Here is a 25,156-nt window from a genome sequence, read left to right as displayed (position 1 = left end):
TTTGATAAACACAGCCAATGAAAAGTGTAACTTTATCGCAAAAAAAAACATTCCAAGTGGTCATATACTGTATCAGGTGATTACTACATAATGCTAATAATAATAATAATAATAATAATAATAATAATAATAATAATAATAATAATAATAAAAACACAGACTCTTCTGTCTATTCTGTCTGGATATATAAAGAGTAAAAGGAACACAACCTGTCACATGAAATAAAGCAAAGTTGCTTGATGCTGCTTACCAAATTAGAATAACTATTTCATGGTTTTAAAAAAAAAAAAACATTTAAAAAGAGAGAGAGAAAGGTCTGTAAATAAGACAACTCCCCCCCCCCCCCAACCACTTAAATATTATTTTGTCCTTAAAAAAGAATCCATAAAGAAGAATGTTGTTACTGGGCTAGTTTTCAAATGGAGTTCAGAATACAGCGCTCTTACCTTTGAAAGCAGCCAGAATTTAAAGCAATTTGATATTAAAGACTGCCAAAAAAAAATGCATAAGAAGCCAAAATATATTATTGTTATTGGCAATGGGTTTTATCCACACGGTTGGAGAGTGGGGCACTGGTTTGGAGAAAAGGATATGTTTTGCCTTTTGTAATCATGTCTACGTAACTGTTATGAAAACTGTCACCAAAGAGAGAGAAAAAATTATTTCTATTACAGCAGTTCAAGGGTCTTCTGGAGGAAAGTATCTACTGCTGCTATCAACTGTGTAGCGGGGCCCTGCGTTTCAAAAGCAGCAAGTTAGAGAATCAGCTGTTTGAATAATGTTACTGTCTTTGAAACTGCATGTGTGTAACACTATAATGATATCCAGGGAGCAGCAGTGCTATTTCAAGCTCTTTGACATCATTTGAGGTAAAGGACATCCTTATCATTCACTGCAGTTCTGCAACTACGGATTTGTCTCTTTTCTGCATGCCTACGATATCACTGCTGAGAAGAGAAAACCATTGCATGACTACTAAACTAACAGTTCCTCCAAACTTAAAAGTAGGAACGTTTTTCTTAACTTATTTATTTGTCACCCACATATTTTGCATTGCAGTAGTTTGCTTACAGGTATTGACACTGCACAATCCCCTTACACACAAATAAATAATAAGCATAGTTTCAAAAATCAACAAGGTTTGTCAGAAACATACAAAAGCCCTTCCAGGGACATACTGTAAATAACACATTGTTAAACAGTAGGTTACCGTGGCCTCAATCCATAGCATGGGGTTGTTTTATTATAACAAATGCCGATGTAAAATTTCAGCCTTCAATGGCTCAGCCAATTACGTGCCAGTACTGTGAAAAAGCAAGCAAAAACAAAACAAAACAAAAAAAAGCAATGATGCATCACGAGCAAGCAGCCCTGAAGTTACAGTACAGCCTTCAACAGCCCAACCAATAAGCAGGTGTGATGTCTACAAGATATTGAGAAGGTGTTCAGAAAGGCAAAAGATACTGAAAACTATGCAAGCAAAACCTGACCCAGCGGAGCACTTAAAGGGATTTTCAAGAAGTTGGGTGTGTAATTTCACTGTCAAGTTAATGAATGACACACTCAGACAGATTAAGCTAGTGTTAAGACTGATCCTTGAGGAATTGCAGGTGAGCCTCTAACTGAGGACACCCAATTCAAACCTGTCTGCGACTAACAGATCCATATCACTTTCATTCCTATATCATTTTTATTTTTGATTGGAGGTGCCACGACAATCTTCAGACAGGTCAACCTCTATCCCATCATTGTTTTTCACTGTAAGCCTGCATGAAGCATGATATAATTGCGTGTTTTTCATGTGAGAAGTTCAAAGGCAGAGAATCAGTAGCCCCAGTAAGTTGAGTTTAATCAAGCCCCAATAAACTGTGTTAAATTCAGCATGGGGCTTCAGTCTTCTCTCTATACTCGCTCCAATAACTCTGCACTGTCTACAGGGAAAAACGGTACCAGATGCTGAAGCCAGGTTCTTTCCAACATAAACTTTTTTTTTCCGTGTTTTCTGCACAGAAAGTAAATTTAAAATGTGCACCACCTTTTGTTACTTACATTGCTGCTAATTTCTTCCAAGTGTCCATGGTTGGCTTTTTAGTGTTGTTTATGAAGAAATGTCTGCTTACCTGGTATTAAAAGAACATCAATGTTCTCACATTAGTTAGCAATAAACACGAGAATAAGGAGCTAGGACCTTGAGAGTTAGAACCTTGAGAGTAGGAGCTAGAACCTTGAGAATTAGAACCTTGAGAGGAGGAGCTAGAACCTTGAGAGTTAGAACCTTGAGAGTAGGAGCTAGAACCTTGAGAGTTAGAACCTTGAGAGGAGTAGCTAGAACCTTGAGAGTTAGAACCTTGAGAGTAGGAGCTAGAACCTTGAGAATTAGAACCTTGAGAGGAGGAGCTAGAACCTTGAGAGTTAGAACCTTGAGAGTAGGAGCTAGAACCTTGAGAGTTAGAACCTTGAGAGTAGGAGCTAGAACCTTGAGAGTTAGAACCTTGAGAGGAGTAGCTAGAACCTTGAGAGTTAGAACCTTGAGAGTAGGAGCTAGAACCTTGAGAGTTAGAACCTTGAATAACGCTGTTAGCACATATTTCTCTCTGTCGACAAACAAAGGAAGATAGTTTATATCTTAAAAACAATAGCAGAATTGAAGGAGATATGGATTGACTATCCCTGGAATGGCTTAGTAAAAGGAGACTGTGTTCTATTTTAGACAAGTTTATTCAGCATTAATTATACTTTGTGTACAGTAGTATCAAGCCAGTTGGCTCACAAATTGGCAAAAAAACCCCAACAACCACAAGATTCTTGTCCCAAGCAAACCAGCCACAGACAGTATGGTGCCGGTTTAAAGCAGGATGCTGCACTGTATGAAATTCTCTGCCTTTTTAGTTCACTTCTATTCTGGACAGATGTGTCTCGGAAGTTATTTCTTCCATAGTAAATGTGCTCCATGATTTGTGGCTGGCTTTCAGCCAAGTTGATTCCCAATATATAAGGGCCTAGTTTTTCTTTAAGTGCGTGTTATTCAATGTTTTGTATTTATGTTGCCAAATATTTTTATTTAACAATACACCCCTCCCCACCCCCAAAATTTTCTTGAATCACTGTGTTTTTTTTCATGAAATAACCCTTTTGTTCATTGTGTTAGGGTTCCAGTTTATCTGCCATAGTCGGTTCTTGTTGTGTTTCAAACTACGATGTTCCAGCTGTATCTAACCACATCTACCCCCTTTTGTGATATTTTGATGCATCCTCCTCAGAAGATTTCAAAGCCAAAATAGTGATGTAAGTGGCTTGGGCTCCCTCAAGCAAAACAAAGCTGGCATTCATATGTACTTGAGCGTTTGAAGCTTGTTAAAAAAAATGAGAAAAGGGGGTGATAAACCAAATGAATGACACGCCTGTGAAGTAAGGAAACAAAAAGAAGGGTTTTGGTGTTTCTGTCCTGAAAACTGTGGGACCATCAAGAGCATGTCCTTCCTGAGTAAAGGGCGTACACATCATTCACCTACTATAGTGGGCAGGCAAAGCAGGGTTTTGGTCACGACATGATCCTGCCTGGGGTATGCAGCTTGTTCCCAACTCTGACTGTACGCTTGCAAATCTACTCATATGCTGTACTATTTCAGTGCACACATGCACAGTTAGAGTTGCTGGTGGTACACAAAGAGCCATATTTTAATGATTTAAAAATCACAATAGATTGAGATTTGAAAGCTTTGATCAAAGTGTATTTATTTACCTATTAGTTGGTAGTGGGTCCAGTTATTCAGCAGAGTGGAACAGCTGCATTTACAAAAATAAAGAAAAATGCCTTATTGTAGGTTCTTGCTAGCTATGCATGCTAGCCCAAGATGCCTCTTTTTCCTTGCTTGTTTGCTGGAAGTGACTTCTGCTCTTTATACAGCTAACCTAGTCTGCTGTATTAGTCCCAAAGGAACTGTAACTACAGGAGTATTTCTCTGCATGTCGGTAACAAGATAGCAGGAAAAAGGAGCTAAAATGACATTCCTAGCATTACAGAGCAGCAATTAAGATCTGAAAGTGGGATGGCTGGGCTCCATCTCCTCAGCTCTAGAAGACACACAGATACATATCATTAAAATATCTTGTGCATCACTTTTAAAGCTGCACCAGTGTTCTCCACCCTGCCTTTATCTGGTGCTATACCCATTTTTATTGTGTCTTGCCTGGGTTTTTTTTTTTTTTTTTTTTTTTTTTAGGGGGGTGCATTTTTAGAATCTGGGGAACTGCTGATATTCAAAGCATGTGTTCATACAGTCGTTAATGTTGTTTTGAGAAGAAGAACTGATTTGAAAGGTCCTAGGATAGCAGGAAACGTGTTATTGAAATGAGAAATGTGTTGTCTAAAGATTCCAGTGTACAAGACACCACGCTGCTACAATCAACAGAGGTGCTTCTACCAAGCATTCCCATTCTAACAGAGCTGATTTATCCAGTGGTAAGGTGAGCTCAAATCACCCCTTGAAATCAGCGAGGTTTCGGCATTCCTGCCCGTTGTGATTCACCATTGCATTACAGCATGACCAGCCCTCTAAGTTATGTTTCCGACAGCTGGTGAACAAGAGGCGCTGACAACAGCAATGCTGGCCCTAATGCAAACAGCACCAGAGAGGATCATAAAATTAGTACAAAAAAAAGCACTCTGACTTTGTTCAAGTTTCTGAACTTCAACCCCATAATCTGGGTTTGGAAGCTGTTTTCATTTTCCAAAATAGATGTCTTTTATAAAACTAGCTGCTAATCCACTGCTATATTTCAACTTGTTTGTTTTCCATTTTTGACAGTGGAGACAAAGCCTTTCTTCATTGTAGTGGTTATAAACAGCAGCCGATGGCTTGATGTGTGTGTGCACGTGTGTGTGTGTGCATGTGCATGCGTGTGTGCGTGTGTGTGCGCGTGTGTGCATGTGTGCGCGTGTCTGTATGCGTGTGCATGTGTGTGCGTGTGTGTGTGCGCGTGCACATGAGTGTGTGCATGTATGTGTGTGTGCATGTGCGTGTGCGTGTTTCCATAGTTATTCTTTACAGTATCATGTACAGCACAGTGTATGACCTTTTCACCTGAACCAATTCAAAAGCTGTACATTTTCTCCAACATCTCCAACTGCTGTGAAAATTATTTAAGTGTGTTCCTCCACTGGGGAAGAGTTCCCTTTGTTGTAGTCAGTGCTGAATGCTGAGTCATAGTAAAGACTGAAGATTTCCTCCCAAACCCAGGCCACAACAGGACACAATGTAACCCTGATAAAACTGAAACATTTTCCAAATAGAAACTCTTTATACAGCAGCAACATTACAATAAGGCCCTTTGTTAAAATAAACTTATTAACAAGTCCACCTACTAGCTGTAGTTCCTCCCCCAATTCCATTTCCTGTGCTTGTGACTGATGTCACCTACACTCTGCACAGCAATGTCTCTTGAAAAACACACAAGGGGTAACCAAGATGCAGTCTTCCTAATGGAAGAACAGAGCAGTGCAGCTGAAGGTTTCAACCCTGACCTCCCCATGCGCATCATAGGGCTTTGAGACGTGAAGGCTGCTGCTGTTAATCATGCCCTGTTTCTTATCAGGTGTGTGGAAAAGGAAATACAGCGCCGGTTAAACTGGCTTTCGTGAACAACCACCTCTAGGATTTCATGCTTTACGTTTGAAGTAAATAATGGGTTAGGGTTAGGGTGTCTATTGAAATGAAAATGAACACGTTACAATATAAAAGAAACAACATACAGATCTATTTCCAGCTACAGTAATGAAGTTGTTTTATTTATTTATTTTTTTGCACAGCCCATGATGAGTTAATAACCACACAACATACCAGGCCCCCGATTCACACAGCATCCTGCTGCCTGTGTGAACTCAGCCTACTTCTCCCCCTGGGGGAATGAAAAGAAGACTTGAGATGCTGGCTTGCAACCCTGCTGTGATTTAAATGCCCTTCAGGCTTGCTAGAACCAGCATTGCACTAAATAAATGACCCACACAAGAAAACAGGGTCCAGTTCCTTTTCATCAGTTTTATTGCTTGCCGTTTCCTGGGATTAGTGTGGAGGACATCGATGTTCAAACACTTTTCCACCAAAAGCTCCCATTCATTTACTACCAGCAACAGAAAAGAGCTGCTTTCCTTATAATCAGGGTACAACTAATTGCATGCATGTAGATCTAAGGAGCGTATTAACCACAGCTAAATTCAGGACTTAGAATGTATGCACATTCTCAAATTCACTGCTAGAACATGGACATCTTCATTCATTAATGCAATGTGCTGGCATATATACAAAAGCAGGGATGTGGTAGGAAGCCATGTGTTTTGAATTATTGTTATATATATATATATATATATATATATATATATATATATATATATATATATACGATATATGCTGATAAATGTTAGAATGTAATATTCATGAAGTAGGCTTTAATTAATGTGCTTAGAAAAAAATGTATTCCAGGTTTAACTACAGTATACGTTTAATTAGATACACCTGTGCTTGTGGTCTCTGTAATCTGAGCTGAGCCTAATGAAGTCAGTAACTAGCTGCAATGGATTAGTGGCACATTGAGCACAATGGCTCCCAGATAATGTACAGCTAGTTTGGTCTATCTATGATACTAATACTGTTGCATAATGAAATATTACTTTTAAAAAACAGGAACACCAGTTTCAGTATAATTTAACTTTTACTTCCTCAATTGGGAAAACGCTTACGAACACTTTGGATTTGACCACGGAATTCACGTTTGCACTGTTGAGATAGCTATATGCTGCTTTGTGTCCGCCCGCTTTACAACTCTTATCGCCGCTAACTCTAAACTTTGCATTGCTCAAAGCATTTTTTTAAATTCTTGAAGGAAATTTGAAAAGGTTCGCGGGGGTGTGTCCGAGCCCTGTTAAATGTAGCGTGGTGTAGTATCCTAGTACAGTACAGGTAACACAGTACTGTATGCAAATCATCCAGCCACGATACAAACTGTTTTACTAAAGCATCGGGCAAACGAATATTCTGAAACATCCAGTAACATCAACTACAGGTAATCAAACTGAATATAAAACGCAAATAACTTTCAATGCACTTTGCCCAGCTCTCAGTAAAGTTGTAAACAATATTGCTATTTTATTATTTATTTATTTAGTTATTAACAGTGGGTGGTTAACGCGGATTCTGCTTACTTCTGGGCATTTTAGATGCCAAAACATAACACCCGACGACCGGTGTGCTGCATGTTATCACAACAGCCTGTACCATTGACGTTAGACAATATTATCAGTAAATGCCATACATTTGCAAATGTAACAATAACACAAACGTAATACTTTTGTTGTCAAAAACGTTACTGTTACCTTTATGTTTCTCCATGAGGACAGGCAAGAAGAAAGGAGGGTAATTCCTATTCCAATCAATTTTGAATGTGTTTTTTTTTTTCTGTTGATGGTAATACAATCCCGACTCAGTCAGTGTGTTCTCTGCCCGTGCTGCTTCTTCCAACTGTGTGATGTGTCTGAAGAATCTACCCCGCTGAAGACTCTCTCCCACACACAGCCCCTCCTTGTAACGTCATTTCTGCATCAACTACTACAAAACGTGTAGCAAGTTCATCTTGTCAGGATTTCTATTTACGGTACCTCAGTTTAGTTATACATTTCTTTAATATTCTTATACACCAAAAGATATGATCATACTAGATAAACACAAATACTATAACTCTGAACAAAAGTGAAAACGCTTTTATTTTTTCTTTCTCAGGACTTCTTCTTTCGAGTACAGTACTTGTTTTGCTACAGATTTCCCACAAATCAGTATGTCTTTCTGCAAAGACTTGGGAAATAACTGTAAGAATGAAACATACTGTAAATAGTATGGTGAGAATGCATTATTATGAAGTAATGCATATGCATTGTGCACCTTTACTACAAAATACAAAAATGGTGCAATATGCACTATGACATAATTTATTTTTGTTATTTTAAACCTGAACTGAAACTGAACTGAAAAAGTCCCGTACTTTGTTGAAATATGTTCTACAAGCTTCTCTGTGTAAAGATTTTCAGCACACTATATATAGACTGGCCGTTTCAAACACACACACACACACAGAGTTACTGTCGTCATAAGCACTCTGTTCCCCAGAAACTAAAAGGAAATTCCAGAACTGTCTGCAGACAACTTACCTGAGGATGTCTCACGATTACTTACTCATACGACACCAGAGAAGGAAAAGGTGTGTTTAATTATCTCTGTGGTGGTGTTGCTCACAGCATGGTGAGTCACACAGCATGGAACACAATATATTATTATTAGTAGTAGCAGTTGTAGTCGTAGTCCTATTTAAATATCCGTTAGGGTGCTAACAGGGATGGACATTTAACCAAATAATTTTTTTTTTTTTAAAAAACAGTTTAAAAAGAATCTAGATTCAATATTTATTTGTAACAATGAACCAAAGAGGATGGTGAAGAGCACGCCGTTTAGAGCCCACTGGTCGACAAAAGCCATCATGTCACCAGTGGACTGTCAGCAGTGTGGAGTAGTGGTTAGGGCTCTGGACTCTTGACCGGAGGGTCGTGGGTTCAATCCCAGGTGGAGGACACTGTTGCGGTACCCTTGAACAAGGTACTTTACCTAGATTGCTCCAGTAAAAACCCAACTATATAAATGGGTAATTGTATGTAAAAATAATGTGATATCTTGTAACAATTGTAAGTCACCCTGGATAAGGGCATCTGCTAAGTAATAATAATAGCGTGCTCTAAAATAACCCAGGACCGGACCAGGGCCCTGAACATGGCTCCGCAGTCAAAGAGACCCTCCTCGACAGTCTTGCGCTTCCTGGTCTTGTAAATGGCCATTTTACCAAGAGCAGATTCACTAGGCTGTCTCTTGCCTAGGTGAAGCCAAGAACTTTGTTGGCCCCCCCTCGAGGATTTAACCTTCTTTTTCCTCTTGGAAGGTATTGCCCCATCAGCAGCTTCCCTCCCTGCCCACAATCAGGTGGTGCAGAGGATCTGGCCACTTCAGAGGTTCTCTCTCCCTTCCCCACTTTTGGTGTAGTTGGGAGGGGAGTAGGTGTTTTCTTGCCCCCTGCTACAGGACTCTTGGATGGCCCTGGGGGTAGGTGTGTTTTTCTCTGGATGAGCTTGGGGCACTTCCTCTTCTGGTGCCCCAGCTCTTTGCAGTGGTAGCACCAGATCTCCTCTGATGAATAAAATATGACCTAATTCGTTACCTCAAAGGGGACGACAAAGCTGCCGTCCCTAGGGGGATGGGATGGGTGACAGTCTTCATCTCCCCTGAGGTCTGCAGATGAGGCTTGAGCACCTTTTTGGGTGCTGTGGAGGTTGTCCGCTCATGATGTTGTGGGGTTTGTTTTTTTCAAAACAAAAATACAGACAAACCACCTGCAGTGCAAAACTCACCTGTGCAGCGGCACACACAAGAAAACAAAGACTGTGGGCCCCAATACCTGCGGCACATGAAGTGATCTTATGTTGTGGCAGTCAAAGCAAATCTAACGTCTGGAGAAAAGGTCTTAAAATGCTTTAAAGACCATTTTTTAAAGACTGTCTTAGTCTTAATTTTTAAGCTCAAAATAAATAAGGCCTTTGCACAAGAACAGTTCTAATAATTTGTTTTTTCTATGTATTTTAATACGTCTACAATGTCTATAAGATGTAATTGCAAAATAATGTAAACAGCAAATACACTTCTAAAAAAGGACTCTGCCTGCACCTGAACTATATCTGGTACAGTCATTTAAATCTTGAAATGTTATGTTCGCTAATCATAGAGTATCTTCTGTAAATTACACTCTTTAAGTTAAATTATAGGAATGCAAACCCAGCAGCTTTCTCCTCCACAGCTGCAGGCCTGCACACCCGAGTGGATGATGTCACTGTTCCTCGTGTTCCGACCCCCTCCCCTCTTATTCTCCTCCACAGCTGCTGGCCTGCACACCCCAAGTGGATGATGTCACTGTTCCTCGTGTTCCGACCCCCTCCCCTCTTATTCTCCTTCACAGCTGCAGGCCTGCACACCCCAAGTGGATGATGTCACTGTTCCTCGTTTTCCGACCCCCTCCCCTCTTATTCTCCTCCACAGCTGCAGGCCTGCACACCCCGAGTGGATGATGTCACTGTTCCTCGTGTTCCGACCCCCTCCCCTCTTATTCTCCTCCACAGCTGCAGGCCTGCACACCCGAGTGGATGATGTCACTGTTCCTCGTGTTCCGACCCCCTCCCCTCTTATTCTCCTCCACAGCTGCAGGCCTGCACACCCGAGTGGATGATGTCACTGTTCTTCGTGTTCCGACCCCCTCCCCTCTTATTCTCCTCCACAGCTGCAGGCCTGCACACCCCGAGTGGATGATGTCACTGTTCCTCGTGTTCCGACCCCCTCCCCTCTTATTCTCCTCCACAGCTGCAGGCCTGCACACCCCGAGTGGATGATGTCACTGTTCTTCGTGTTCCGACCCCCTCCCCTCTTATTCTCCTCCACAGCTGCTGGCCTGCACACCCCAAGTGGATGATGTCACTGTTCCTCGTGTTCCGACCCCCTCCCCTCTTATTCTCCTTCACAGCTGCTGGCCTGCACACCCCAAGTGGATGATGTCACTGTTCCTCGTGTTCCGACCCCCTCCCCTCTTATTCTCCTTCACAGCTGCAGGCCTGCACACCCCAAGTGGATGATGTCACTGTTCCTCGTTTTCCGACCCCCTCCCCTCTTATTCTCCTCCACAGCTGCAGGCCTGCACACCCCGAGTGGATGATGTCACTGTTCCTCGTGTTCCGACCCCCTCCCCTCTTATTCTCCTCCACAGCTGCAGGCCTGCACACCCGAGTGGATGATGTCACTGTTCCTCGTGTTCCGACCCCCTCCCCTCTTATTCTCCTCCACAGCTGCAGGCCTGCACACCCGAGTGGATGATGTCACTGTTCTTCGTGTTCCGACCCCCTCCCCTCTTATTCTCCTCCACAGCTGCAGGCCTGCACACCCCGAGTGGATGATGTCACTGTTCCTCGTGTTCCGACCCCCTCCCCTCTTATTCTCCTCCACAGCTGCAGGCCTGCACACCCCGAGTGGATGATGTCACTGTTCCTCGTGTTCCGACCCCCTCCCCTCTTATTCTCCTCCACAGCTGCAGGCCTGCACACCCCGAGTGGATGATGTCACTGTTCCTCGTGTTCTGACCCCCTCCCCTCTTATTCTCCTCCACAGCTGCAGGCCTGCACACCCCGAGTGGATGATGTCACTGTTCCTCGTGTTCTGACCCCCTCCCCTCTTATTCTCCTCCACAGCTGCAGGCCTGCACACCCGAGTGGATGATGTCACTGTTCCTCGTGTTCCGACCCCCTCCCCTCTTATTCTCCTCCACAGCTGCAGGCCTGCACACCCCGAGTGGATGATGTCACTGTTCCTCGTGTTCCGACCCCCTCCCCTCTTATTCTCCTCCACAGCTGCAGACCTGCACACCCGAGTGGATGATGTCACTGTTCCTCGTGTTCCGACCCCCTCCCCTCTTATTCTCCTCCACAGCTGCAGGCCTGCACACCCCGAGTGGATGATGTCACTGTTCCTCGTGTTCCGACCCCCTCCCCTCTTATTCTCCTCCACAGCTGCAGGCCTGCACACCCCGAGTGGATGAGTTCATTGTTCCTTGTGTTAACATCCCCTCCCCTCTTATTCTGAACCAGAGTTGCGAATCCTCTTTTGTTTGCTGTTGGTTAAAAAGCCACGGTTGAATTATGTTTCAGTACCATTTCTTGACTAGGTTAAAATGCTCTTTGACACGAAAAAAGTAAACAAACAATTTAAGACTACTGACACAAGCCCCTATATTACACAAGCCCCTCTATTACACAAGCCCCTCTATTACACAAGCCCCTCTATTACAATTTATTTCTGGTCTGGTAATGGAGACTTGGTGTAAAGAACTGTAGAGAAAGTGTCCCATAATGATTGATGACTTAGTAAAAACAAGTCTCTTATTGAAGGATCAACACCAATATAATTGTAGTCACTGTTTTATCTTTACTGACAAAACATGTAAAGCTCAGAAATTATTACTGGCAATTTTGTATTGAATTCTAGTAATTTAGGATGACCCCCCCCCCCTTATTTTGCATGTACTCACTCACAGTTATTATAGTTGCAGAGAGGGAATAAACTACTGTAAATTCAAATTTCAAATTCCAATGTATTTATTTACGCAGATAGATGTTTTGAGACGCGCATCTCATTTACAAGGGGGTCCTGGCAGGAGTCATCTAAAACCACCTCACTTTGAAAGTGGAAATCAATAGAGAACACACATAGATGGTATCTCCAGAAGCATCTCTATTTATATGTATCAGTGTTTCAATGAATAAATTAATTTAAATGATTGGCTATTTTTAAAAACTGCTACGTATGGTATAGTCACTACACGTTATATCATGAGTCGTGTTCACATGAGGAAAACTGCATCAATTGTGATCTTCTGGAGTGGGAATGGTCTAAAAATAGCCAGTAAGAGTCCCACGTTCTCCATCACTGGCCTTGCAGGTCCCATGTGGGTTCTCCAGGCAGTGACTAAGGCCAGTTGCTTGGAATCATTCTTTACTGTGTGGCTTACTTGTTCTACTCTCCAAGCAGGTCAACAAAAAAATATGACATTTTTTTCCATTCCGTGGGATTCTCCTACCAGAATCTCTACTTTTCTACTCCAAGAGCGCTGTGGGTTTCAGGGGGTCATGGAAACAGAACTCTGCATCTGCTTGTGATTCAACTTCCCCTGTGTGGAATTAATAGAAAGGAAGACATTGCAGAAGAAATGAACAAACTGCAGTTGTCACCATATCATTGCGTTAACAGGTTACACTGTACGAAGATAGCAATATTTTAGCATACCTAGAAAAGCAAAAATGACGCCTTATTTATTTACAACATTTGTGTTAACAGATGTTTTATGGTTGCAATGGGGTTGCAGAAATGTGCACAGATAGGTAATCTTCTTACAAGACTTAAAGGCTTAGTCTTGTAAGAAGTGACAAGGAGGTGTTTTGACAATTAGTGCAGGAGCTGCTCTTCAGTTCTAGATGTCTGACCTGCCATAGACATCATATAGAGCAGAGCAGCCAAAGTGTCTTCATAGCAGTGTGGTCCAGCACTAGTGCAAGGCAGAGAATTGCCAGCAAAACAAACCGACAGCCAGCGTGCCAGATCACAAGACAGGGCAGGCACTCCGTTTTACAAAACACACCTCAGCTGATCTAGCCTAGGTCACATACTGTATATCTGTGGCAGAAAACTAGAACTAATGAATGAGCAGAACTTGCAATAAGAACCATAAGAAGTGAAGCATCATAAGAAGTGAAGGTAAAACCAATGAAAATAAACTAAAATGTGTCATGTGACGCTATTGCACTTACTCTTTAAAGGAAATGGATGAGGTAAATCATGAAACAGAAGTAAAAAAAATGTAGATTAGAAAGAAAGAAAGAAAGAAAGAAAGAAAGAAAGAAAGATTATTTTATAAATGTAGTCCATATCCCCCTTCCTTAGCTTGTTATACAGAATAAACTACAGGACACACAATTTTTTTTCAAAAGGTCAGCAGTTTGGATCTTGAAAATGGGAAGCTTTAGGGGCAAAAATGTATTGTGATAAACAGAAATCCTGAGTAGGCAGTCAAAATGTTTGCTCAGCCTTGAATGACAGAGCAAAAGTTTAATAATTAGCATTCTGAAAACACAGCCAGCTTTGGGCTTGAGGACTGTAGGAGAGAAGCGATTTATAACCATCAAGTGACACCTTCCTATACCGCAGGAGCTTTCTAACCTGAGACATCATGACATGCTGTTATTGGGGTCTCTACCAAGCAGTGCAGCGATACAGCACAACAGCCATGGAGCAATGATAAACTAGTGCTCATTTCACATGTTTATTCCTTGATGTCACACTAACTTCTAAATTGAAGTGTCTCATTTGCATACTGGTAAATGTATTCTCAATGAAATAAAAGACCCTGTTGTCTAGTTAACATCTGTTTGACTTGTCAAACTTCTCATACAGCCGATCTGTACATTTATACAACTCAATATTTGATTTATAGTAATCTGGAACTCAGCTTTAAGGTTAATTGTAGCCCACCATTTAATATTTTATTTTAAAATCAGCTTGTGGCAAAAAACAAAAACAAAAAAACATGTACATTATATGTTTTGCTTTGGTGAAAGTTCAGCTGTAGAAAAGCAAGTACTTTCCTATGACCTGGGTAACCTTCATTTTTCTATGACCTGGGTAGCATGCATTTCTGTATTACCTGGGTAGCATGCATTTCTATATTACCTAGGTAGCATGCATTTCTGTATTACCTGGGTAGCATGCATTTCTCTATGACCTGGGTAGCATGCATTTCTCTATGACCTGGGTAACCTTCATTTCTCTATTACCTGGGTAGCATGCATTTCTCTATGACCTGGGTAACCTTCATGTCTCTATTACCTGGGTAGCATGCATTTCTCTATGACCTGGGTAACCTTCATTTCTCTATTACCTGGGTAGCATGCATTTCCTCATGACCTGGATTACCTGTATAACCAGATTAACTGAAATATATTAGTCTAGCAGTAGGATGTCATTAAAACCGCACTCTGGAAACGTATGCAAGATATGATCATGAATCTTAGAATACTGCATGATATCTTACCTCAAACAGGAAGCAAATGTTTTCTACTAAAAAATGCACTATTGTAATGTGTTTCTTTTTTTTTTTTATCTTCCACAATGTTATATCAGCCTTTGAAAGCCCTGCAGATGTTTGATTGGAGTGTCAGCTTACTTCTCAATGCTTACTCTTAATCAACAACATATGCAAGATCTGATACAGTGACATAATGATTTACCCAAATGAGCCGGCACATAATGAACAGTTTGGAGGTGTGTTTTTATTTTATTTGCCAATAGGGTTGAACTTAAGGCTGTCACTTGCATCAGTCAGAGGGATATCAGGTTGTAAAACCTGCCCAAGCCCAACGTTATGAGTTGTCTTGCCTGTGATATTTTGTGGTATTTCCATGTAAAAAACGAGAGCTTTCAAGCTCCTGTAGTGAACCACCAGACTGCAAAGCAGCTGTCTAAGTGTGACATACGGAAACCTTTGTGTACAATTGAAAAATAGAATGGAACATACAGTACTTCTCTATAGAAAGTTTATATACAATGCAGTTTGAAAAGAAAAAAAACTAAAATAAAATTTGATATGCAGAAAACTGGAGGTGCCTTCTTCAATAATTTCAAACAGGTTTACAGAAGACTTGACTGTACTTCATGAATCGCAGCCTTTGGTTCACGTATAAGTCTCTCTTTGTTCATGAGTACAACATCCAAATAAACCAAAGAGGACAAGAGAAAAAGAAGTCCAGCATCCTAAATGGGACCCTGCTTATTTTATATTAATAACCTCTTGAATTTCCCAATAAGAGAACCCCCATCAGAACAGATGAAACACGCACACATAACCCCAAAACATGCTTTGCTTGTCTTGTGTAAACCATGCAGCATGCTAGTATGTTTATGGACAACTGTATATGCTGCACAGTACATGCTTGCAAGCTATTCTATAAAAGTAGGATTTTCAGCAGCCAGATGTCCACTGCTGCTGCTACTTGGAACAAAAATTCACATTCCTTAACTGTGACTCAAGGGTCAAAGACCCTGGTTCTATTTTAATAAAAACAGGGACTTTACAGCCTTTCATTAGAGTGTGTTCCCATGTACAACATGCATCGTGGACTCTTTTCTTGGATTTATTTATTTCTCTAAAGCAGATGCCATGCGGGTGCACTATAGACTGTCACAAGTCACAGATTGCATGCCTCACATCTACCCATTTTGTTTGTATAAATTGAGTGAAAGAATTCACTTTTTTAAGTGCAGTAGATGTTTTGTGAAACTTGCAATATGATTTGATCTACTTTGTTGTCTGTTGCATTTAAACATAGCTTAAATGTTTGTTATTTAGATTAATAAAGTTGTCCTTTTAAACTTACCATGTTATTTTGTCCAAGCATTATATAATAATGTATATATCCAGCCAGTGCCAATACATGTGTGTGGTGTTTGCCTTTACACTTGCTTCAGTAAAACAGCGATACAACAGTGATGCTGTTGTGTTGAAGGGGGTAGGGATCAGTATGATGCTGTTATAACCTACACAATACACAGCAGAATAACCCAGTAGTGGCAGTGTAATTTTACTGGCATACATATAAGAAACAAACAGAACAGTATGAGATAACAGCCCAGCAGTGCTTTTAAGATACACACTGTAAACATTTTTTTTTTAATGCCCATCATTATCCACAGATAATTTCGCCATGGTTGATCAATTTTGGGGTATTCATAAGGTATTTATTATTATTATTATTATTATTGTGAAATGTGGATTTATTTTTGAAAGTTGGATTTTTCAAAGATTGTTCATTTAGCAAGATATGTATTTTAATGTGAAATCAATTCTTTTTGCATCTATTTGTAATCAAGTTTGAATACAAAAAATAATAAAAAATAACCTGTGGAATTGCACTAAACTAGTCTACACTCCTTCTATATTATGCAGGTGAATGCACCTGGCTTCTGACACAGAACTTGTGTATCATGTATAACCAGGAACCTGACTAATCCCAAATTAACTTAGCAGTTTAAAAAAACACCTGCATCAAAAGTAACAGCTTGATAAAATGCTGTAGTTTTAAAAAGGTATATGTTACATACATCTTTATATGGCATTCCGATAAGCTACAGAGCTTTCCTGGGCTTAAAAAAAAGAAAGAAAATAAAAAATAGCTGAACAGTGATTTGTTGTACAAAAATAAGTCATGTAATTAAAAAACAGTGCTTGAGCGCTGATGCCCGCACTCTTCAGAAAGGAGAAGACACCCAGGGCACTGGCACTGTTAAGAGCCAGCAATGCAGTCTGCGTCACACCCCTCACTCCCTACATATCTGTAAATAACCTTTCCTGTGAGGAGGAGGAACACCATGACATCATCTGAAAAAAGACTGCACAATTCAAAAGACAGCATCCAATTACCAATGTGTCTATTTTATTTTTGTCCTTTTTTGAAAAACAAATAATGTACTCTATATACTACACTTTTGAAGAAATACTACTCAGTTGTGCACGTTACTGAAAAAAAAAAACTTATTACTTGCTACTCATTTCTTCAAAAAAAATATATAATGTCCTTACTTATTACTTAATAAAAATGTTGCGCTTTATATTCCTCATGATATTACTCCTTATATTTCTTTGTCTAGTCTTGTCCTGCGAAACAGTTGTTGTGACTAGTGTTTAGTATTTAACTTGTGAATATGTCTGGTAATTCATTTATTAAATGTGCCAATCACATTTCATTTTTGGCACATAAACAATGTACTCTATATTTCCTGTCTTTTAATGATTTTTCATTATGAAGAGAAAATCAATAAAACCATGAATAGCAAATCAACAATAACAACAACAAAAAAAGTGTTCATATGACGATCTATATGATGATAAAGCAGCAAACGATGGCCACCACTGTGTAAGAAAGCAAACAAACTAATAATAAATAAATAAGTACAGTCAAGTGTCCTATTAAACTGCAAAATACGCGGTGGTAGACGCGATTCCTGTGTTTTTAAAATGTTTCATCAAAATTGGCATGTAGATACACACTGATTGTTCCTAGTGCCTAGCCTTATTCAATGACACAAGGCTCCGTAAGACTGATTTGATTGCCCCATGGCTTATTATTGCTGTGAGACATCCTGGAAGAGACCGTGTCATCTGTGATGAGGCACCGACATGAGAGCAGTCTGGCACGTCAGGGTTAAAAAAAAGAGTACTAATGTAGCTGTACGACAGAGAAAAGGTTACAGAAAGCAACTGTAATATTAAAAAAAATGAAAAATCAAAACGTGTTATATTACCTCGTCACTGACAAAAGTAATATTATTACAGTAACGCATTACTGAAGTAGCGAGTTATCCCGACTCTGGAAATACTAAGTATAGTGTATACCTTGTGACCAGCAGTGCAGCATCAGTTAGACGAGGTTGCCATTGTGCAACACGCTGTGACTGGTAACCTTACAATTATAAGTAATTGCAAAAAGGAGTACTCCTGGATTTGAATTTACGTTATTGATGCGAATTACTGAAGTGAAGCACTGGAGACAGGATGGATAGTGGGAAGAAGTATTAACAGCCAGAATAACTTCTAATACCCCAGCCCTACATACAATAGGATAAAAGTACTTTTTTAATGAGATTTTTTCAAACATGAATACAGTAAAGAGACACACACTCACTGCTAGATATTTGATTTGCTGAACTCCGACACACAATGGGCCTCATATTAACAACCTAAATAGTGATGAACCTAAATATCACTATACTGTAGACAGAAGCATATAATACTGCCATATTCTTAAATTAGGTATTACACTGTTAACAAGCTGAAGTCAGAGTGTATGTTTTGTTATCCGCTGCAGATGTTATGTTGCAAACAATCCACCCATTAGAACAAATTGTTTTAAGCCACAGTAAGTAGAAACCAGCACTGTGAAGACTTACAATGCAGCTGGACATTTTGGAACATTCCCTTTCATGTATTAAACAACACAGTAACTACTGAGATTTTACAAGTAACCACAAAACATGCCTTCACCTAGTCAGCAGCAACGAGAATGGGAAACAACACGCCTTGCAGTCAAAGCCTTCACACCTTTATGGAATGGAAGGAAAAGAAACAGATACGGTTACTGAAGCGTTTCACCGTTTCAGTACAGCTCTACCCAGGTTAGGAATAGCAGCAAGAACCTCCAACTATGTCTTATATCTGAGAACAGAACAAGGTTGCGAAAAAAGTGTGTTCCGGATTGAAACCCTGTCTTCTCATTGGTCCTGCTTCGTGTGAGTCACAAAAGATTATATTGTACAGTCAAAACTCTTTAAAGCAACCAATGAGTCCAGACAAGCTCTCAACTGTGGAGAACCCAAGAACATGAAAAACAAGTGACAGTCATTCTAGACTCCTGTTCTGATTACCAGTATGAGCATTGCTTGATGTGTGGCTCGTCATAGTGTCAGTTTAAGAGAAAGCAGCTTTCTTGCAATTAAAAGGATAACAGGACTCTCAAGAGCAACAGACACACTATAAATGAAAACATGTGACAACAGTTGTAATATGACAAGCAGATTATCATAATCATATACTGTATGTGTGTAAATGAGTGAGGTAACCCTCAAAACAGAAATATGCTTCTACAGTTCAATGCTTTTGAAATGATCCCAAATGGTGGTGTAAATTTCTACCATGGTATGTTTTGTCGGTACACTCCAACTCCGTAAACATCTTACACATGCAAACAATGAATCTTTCTCGTTTTTTTAGATATTTATTAATACTTTGATACATTTTCGCAGCATAAGAAACTCTTCAAAACACCATTTAAATGCGTTAAAAGACAGATAAAGGTATACATAAAGGGAAAAACAGACTGAAAGGCTACATTTGCGATCATCGTTCATCAGCTCATTCACTTGCTGTCTTACATGTGAACACGCTGGCCCTTGACTTGGGTCATGAGGCTCCTTTTTATTGTGTTCTGTACTGTACAGCAGTTCTACATACATTCCTTATAGCTTCAGCACACAGTGAAAAGATTCTTCAAGCAATACCAAGACTGAAAAGCAGAACTGGACCTGCAAACTAGATACAGTTATTATTTTCCACAAACCATGCTTTCACAGTCCTGGGCAGAAAGAACAAAAAATAAAAACAAAAGAATTCCTGCATACTTTATTTCCAGTAGCACTGTTACATATTAAAACAATCTCTTCCAAAAAGAATATTTATATAAAAAAAGGATATAACACAATCTCCCCTTTCAGTCTTTTTTAATTGACATGGAAACGGGTTTTGTAACTCTTTACTGGTAGAACCTTTTTCTTTTCAATAAAATGTTTATTTTCAGGCTTAAATGAGGTTAAAATGGATATTATTCCACTATAGTCACTGTACTGTCTCCACATAAAAACAAATGTCAAAGAAATGTTAGAATAGAGAAACTATGGGGCCAGTGTTGGAATTCACAGTCTGAATTCATAACTACTGTGAAGGCTGTGGGCGTAACTGGTCACTAGGCCAGGAGTGTGGTTTACATCACCATAGTAACCAGAGTGCCAATTGGTCCCATAGAACCTGCTGGAAAACAAGCAGAAGCATCCCGCAGTAAAGCATTAAGCCCATATATGATTGAACCATTAAACTACCATGATATATATATATATATATATATATATATATATATATATATATATATATATATATATATACATACATATACATCATTTAAACGTGTATTTCAATATATATATATATACTGATATATATTGAAAGCAATAAGACCCGACACAGGGGGCATTACCAGGCATTATACAACCGTTTCGGTAATGGGGCCCGAGACGAAGTTGAGACGCTATTGCAGCCAAACAGTCATATAATGCCTGGTAATGTGGAGGGTCTTATTGCTTATATACTTCAATGTTAAAGCACAATTATCTATAATATTTATTGATTTTAACTGAATTTATTTAGGTTTTCCTTTTTCTTTTACATATCCTTCCACATAAGCACTCTAAAATGAACGTTCTATAAATAGTCCTCCATAACAACGATCTTCTCTATAAAATGCGTGTACAAAAAAAGCGTTTTTAAAACGATATACTTTTATTTGAATAAACAGAGAACAAAAGATTGTGAAAAAAATGTATTATTATTATTATTATTATTATTATTGCGAATAATAATATTATATTATATAATAATAATAATAATAATAATAATAATAATAATAATAATAATAATAATAATAATAATAATAATAATAATAATAATAATTTGTCTTTTCCTTGGTAATTGATTTGAATATTTCAGCTCTCAAAGAAATATAACTCAATATACCGGACTGTTGTCCCTCTTTATTTTTGACGGTTGCATAAGATGCTCTGAGATATTCATTTAAACTCTGGCAAGTGTTTTCCTCAAAATTTGTGTTTGTATTCTTTTCCTTTAACCAGTCTCGAAAAACAAGCTGTTTGTTTCCTGGTATTTTTTTTCAGTTCTTTCTATTTCAATTAAATCAAGTCGCTGTTGGGTAACGCTCCTATGTCTAGCACTACTAGTAGTACTGATAGTAGGTTTTTCAGTTTGTCCGACAGTACTTCTCTCAGTACTACTTACCGGGATGTTTTGATTTAGCCATTCCTCAATTGACATCTTATGAAAAAGGCTGAAATTTACTTTAAACAACAGTTTGTTAATAGCTGATGGAGTGATTTGGTTTGATTTGTTTTTGTGATGCGGCTCCAAAGATTCTAAGGGCATATATCAGGGATAATATCCCTCTAGCTCAACCCTATTTAGAATGCGTGGAATCTTTCCATTTAAGTATATATAGACGACATACAGGAGGGCTACATACGTTCCTGAATGTTTAGTCTTTGTAAGTGACATTTGGCATGTTTGTTTTATTGGGATCAGGCAGAGACTGGAAGTACCACATTAATTAAAATAATTTAAAATAAACATTCATGCTGCCCAGTATGAAACAAGCCTATTGCACAGCTTTGCTTCAGCAGCTAACAATTTACTGAAAAACGCTGACACCTAGTGGCCAGACTAGGGATTTCGGTCGTGCTCACTGGGTAAAATTCAGCAGCCACAGAACAGCAAAATACAAGCAGGTGGGCGGTTATAACAAAGCAAGTTTCATTTTATGCTTCACACTGGGAACTGTTTTATCTGTTCCTCTATTTATGGTTTACAGATCTCCCTATGTTCTGCTTTTGAAACTTCCTGAACTGTTATGTCAAAGCCATAGAGTGTTTGAATTGTGGCAGTAATTGGCTTAGCATTCAGTGTCTTGAGGTTCTACCAATAAAGTGCACTTTTATTATTAGGACAGCCAGTGAAATGAGAATAAAAAGGAAGCAATTTCCATTCAAAGCCATTGCAAAAACCCCCCCAAAAAAACACACACACACACATAGATAAAATTCATGTGTCAATATTTTTGGAATAAATGATCTTCTTTACCCCTCATAACCTACAGATTACTCTCTTAAAGCAGGGCGTCCTTCTTCTTCATCGAATGGGTTCATTTTGTTTTGTTTCCTTGAAGTTGTTCACAAAAAAACCCTCTACATGTATATTACAGTATTCTAGTGATATATTCATTGTGTTTATAAATAAAACATGCGCTGTTTGCTTTCAGAAGAGTTTTGCCTTTTTCTTCATGGCATTGCGTTTCCAGAGAGGTAACCTATCGAATTCCTGGATTTCCATCCCGAAGATATCAAAGAAAACGTCTGCAGCCAAATGACGCTGAGAAGAACAAGCACAGAAGGAGTTAGCCGAGCGCTACACGAGAAAAACAACCGGCCCTTTCCAGCTCTAATCTACAGGGCTGCTCCCAGGAACACAAACACACTGTACAACAGGTCTGCTTGCTTACACAGCATCCGCTCCGTGAGCAGTCTTCTCTGCATTCAAACAAGCACATTGTACAACAGGTCTGCTTGCTTACACAGCATTCGCTCCGTGAGCAGTCTGCTCTGCATTCAGACAAGCCAGCCTATTGATTCATGCACAACTGTAGAAAACTGTTTGTGTTGCCACATGTTTGCTGCTAAAATCTAAATATATTTAAGTATATATAGTCTGCTTTTGTTGACGCACATTTTTTTTTTTAAAGGGGAAAGAATGACCAAACTACGTAAGACTTTTTGATTGTTGTTTCTTTGCAGATTCATACTACTTCAATTAGTTGCTCTTATCATTATCATTTAGAAAACATACAAATGCATTACTTGATGATTTCAGCGCCCCCACGATAGTCACAAATGTGGAGCAAATGAGGAAAGCGTAACTCCCTCCTTGTCTAAGAAAACTACAACAGTATGAGATTCAGTCATTTCTGCACTGCAGTACACGCAAGATGTTCAGGTTTCTCCATTTGCTGCTTCTTACCTCTAGTCTTGTTCTGTCCACATCTCTCGGCAGTTTAACACGCCCTCTGTTGGTTACCATGAGCATTTCATATGGATATGCCTATTTAAAAAAAAAAGTTTCTGTTATACATTTCTTCCACAGTGACTGTATATAAAAACGATTTCAAATGATTTCACGACAAAACGAATATTATAGATCTGTAATTAATCCAAAATTGAACATGTTTCTAACTCATCTGGGGCAGGACTGACTGGGCTGTCAACATGATTATACTGCTGTCGGGGGTGTGCACAAACCCTGGACGACCTTCCCTTTACGACTTTGAACTTCTCTTTATAATTGTACTCATGCGATATAAACAATAAAAGGGGAAGTGATTTTAGCCACATATTCTTTTGCACATCCCTACACTTGACATTTGACGAGGGACCAATGAAGGCAGTTGAAATGCTACAGTGCAGTGCCGGTTTGAGACACAGTGGATTTCAGGATGCGATTGACTATGCTGCCACTAGTGAGTCACAGTAATCCAGTGTTTCAGTTATCATTGATCAATACTTCACTTTATTCATCTCGATTTCAGAAATGTGCCCCTGTTTTACAGGTCTTTCTTTCTTTCTTTTATGACAATATATGAAATACTTGCTTTTGGTTCCAACATATTAGGCATAGAGACTCCCCTGTCCATTCTTGAAACAGGTGCGTGTCCATCTTGAATGGGCTACAGAACAGAACACACATATCACATGCAATACAGGTTGTTTGTTTTCTTGTTACATTTTCTTTCAAATAATATAGCCTCAAATTGTTATTTTAGTCACAGTTTTTATCTAGTTCTGTGATTTTTATTTTAATTATTTTTACATGAATGAATACTGAAACATTCCTTTAATCTGTGATATTTATTTTGGCCCACATTCAACATTTTGCTCCTTCATACTGTTGTTGTAATAAATCTAAGCAAGATACAATAGAGCAGTAGTCTTCACCCTTTATTTCATTGTTAAAAGATATAGCCTATGAAAACAAAGTGCCGAGATGCTGTTATATTAATCATAGCTATAGTTATCAACAGCAGATCACTTCCATAGGAATATGCCATTACATACCTAACCAGACTAACAGAGGGAATATGAGCTGCTCCTATTTACACGCTGTCTTAAACTCCTCTGTGAAGCATATGGACAGCTACTGACTTCTATGCTGCACAGCAGGTTCCATAACATGCTGAGTGGATAGCCTCATTTGCATATCATTATACATGTCAACATGCCTCTATAGTTTATATTCAGTACACATGCAAGAGCATGTGCCAGACAGATTATTCATTACATACCTGGAACTCTGAAAGAGACAAAAACAGGGGAAAAAGAGATTATTAGAAGGTGCATTACACATCATAAATTCAATGATTTGCATATCTTAAATGCGAAAGGCTACATTTGTAATTATTTGCACTGATTACTAGGTGACAGGCAGTGGTTTCAGATATCCACTTGGAAGACTTAATACCTCCTTGTAAATTGATGCTCCCTATAGCTATCACTTAATTAGAGAAGCTTGCACACACTATTAACAGAACAGGATCTATCCCAATGTAACAGATTCTTACCTTTGAGACCTCCACAGACATCCCCGTAGCTGTTGTACTGAGAAAAATCTGTAGACTGTGGCTGCAAGGCACAGAAAGACAATACTGTAATTGTCAGTAATGATGTGGTTATATTTGTTATTTATCTCCATGGATAAAACATTTACCTGTCATACAGTTTACTGTAATAGTGTTATTACAATAACCATTCACCAGGTGGCAGTGTACGCTACAAAAACAGCTATCCCCCACCAGAGTTGTAAATAATTAGAGCCGTATGTATGACGATGTGAAAATGTTTGCCATCCACCCCTTGATTCTCACACACAAAATACAGAACTTGAATTGAAGGGATAGTACTGTTAGCTCTGCTTGATTTCCTATTCCTCTTTGCACGCTGTCAGTTGGTTTTTCAGTTGATTACATCTTACCCTGTGCAGGCCGTTCCGTCCATAGCCAGGGAGAGAGGAGGTCATGGAGGCCTTTTGGTCTGATATGGGA

At 39.3% G+C, this 25,156-nt stretch overlaps 2 protein-coding genes across 35 annotated transcripts in view; both read right to left on the bottom strand.

Annotated features, from left to right (window-relative positions):
* The window catches only part of LOC117415698 (actin filament-associated protein 1-like 2), a 41,749-nt gene extending 34,196 nt beyond the window's left edge, over positions 1–7,553 (bottom strand). The window contains exon 1 of one of the 2 annotated variants that reach the window (XM_034026357.3): positions 7,370–7,553. In XM_034026357.3, coding sequence (XP_033882248.3) covers positions 7,370–7,385 — 16 coding nt within the window. In that variant the 5' untranslated portion in view covers positions 7,386–7,553. The remainder of the gene's footprint in view (positions 1–7,369) is intronic. The other variant, XM_034026361.3, reaches the window with a different exon arrangement.
* An 11,874-nt stretch (positions 7,554–19,427) lies between these two features.
* The window catches only part of LOC117415467 (actin-binding LIM protein 1-like), a 99,387-nt gene continuing 93,658 nt past the window's right edge, over positions 19,428–25,156 (bottom strand). For 10 of the 33 annotated variants that reach the window (XM_059026011.1, XM_059026020.1, XM_059026013.1 and 7 more), the window contains 3 exons: positions 25,087–25,145; positions 24,677–24,737; positions 23,807–24,408 (listed from right to left, as the gene is read on the bottom strand). In XM_059026011.1, the coding sequence (XP_058881994.1) occupies positions 24,386–24,408; positions 24,677–24,737; positions 25,087–25,145 (143 nt within the window). In that variant the 3' untranslated portion in view covers positions 23,807–24,385. The other 23 variants (XM_059026031.1, XM_059026027.1, XM_059026014.1 and 20 more) reach the window with 8 other exon arrangements.

The sequence above is a fragment of the Acipenser ruthenus genome, chromosome 7 (assembly GCF_902713425.1).
Source record: "Acipenser ruthenus chromosome 7, fAciRut3.2 maternal haplotype, whole genome shotgun sequence".
In the NCBI taxonomy this organism is placed as follows: Eukaryota; Metazoa; Chordata; class Actinopteri; order Acipenseriformes; family Acipenseridae; genus Acipenser; species Acipenser ruthenus.
Note: the sequence above shows the minus strand (reverse complement) of the source record. Positions and strands in the feature narration are given on the sequence as shown.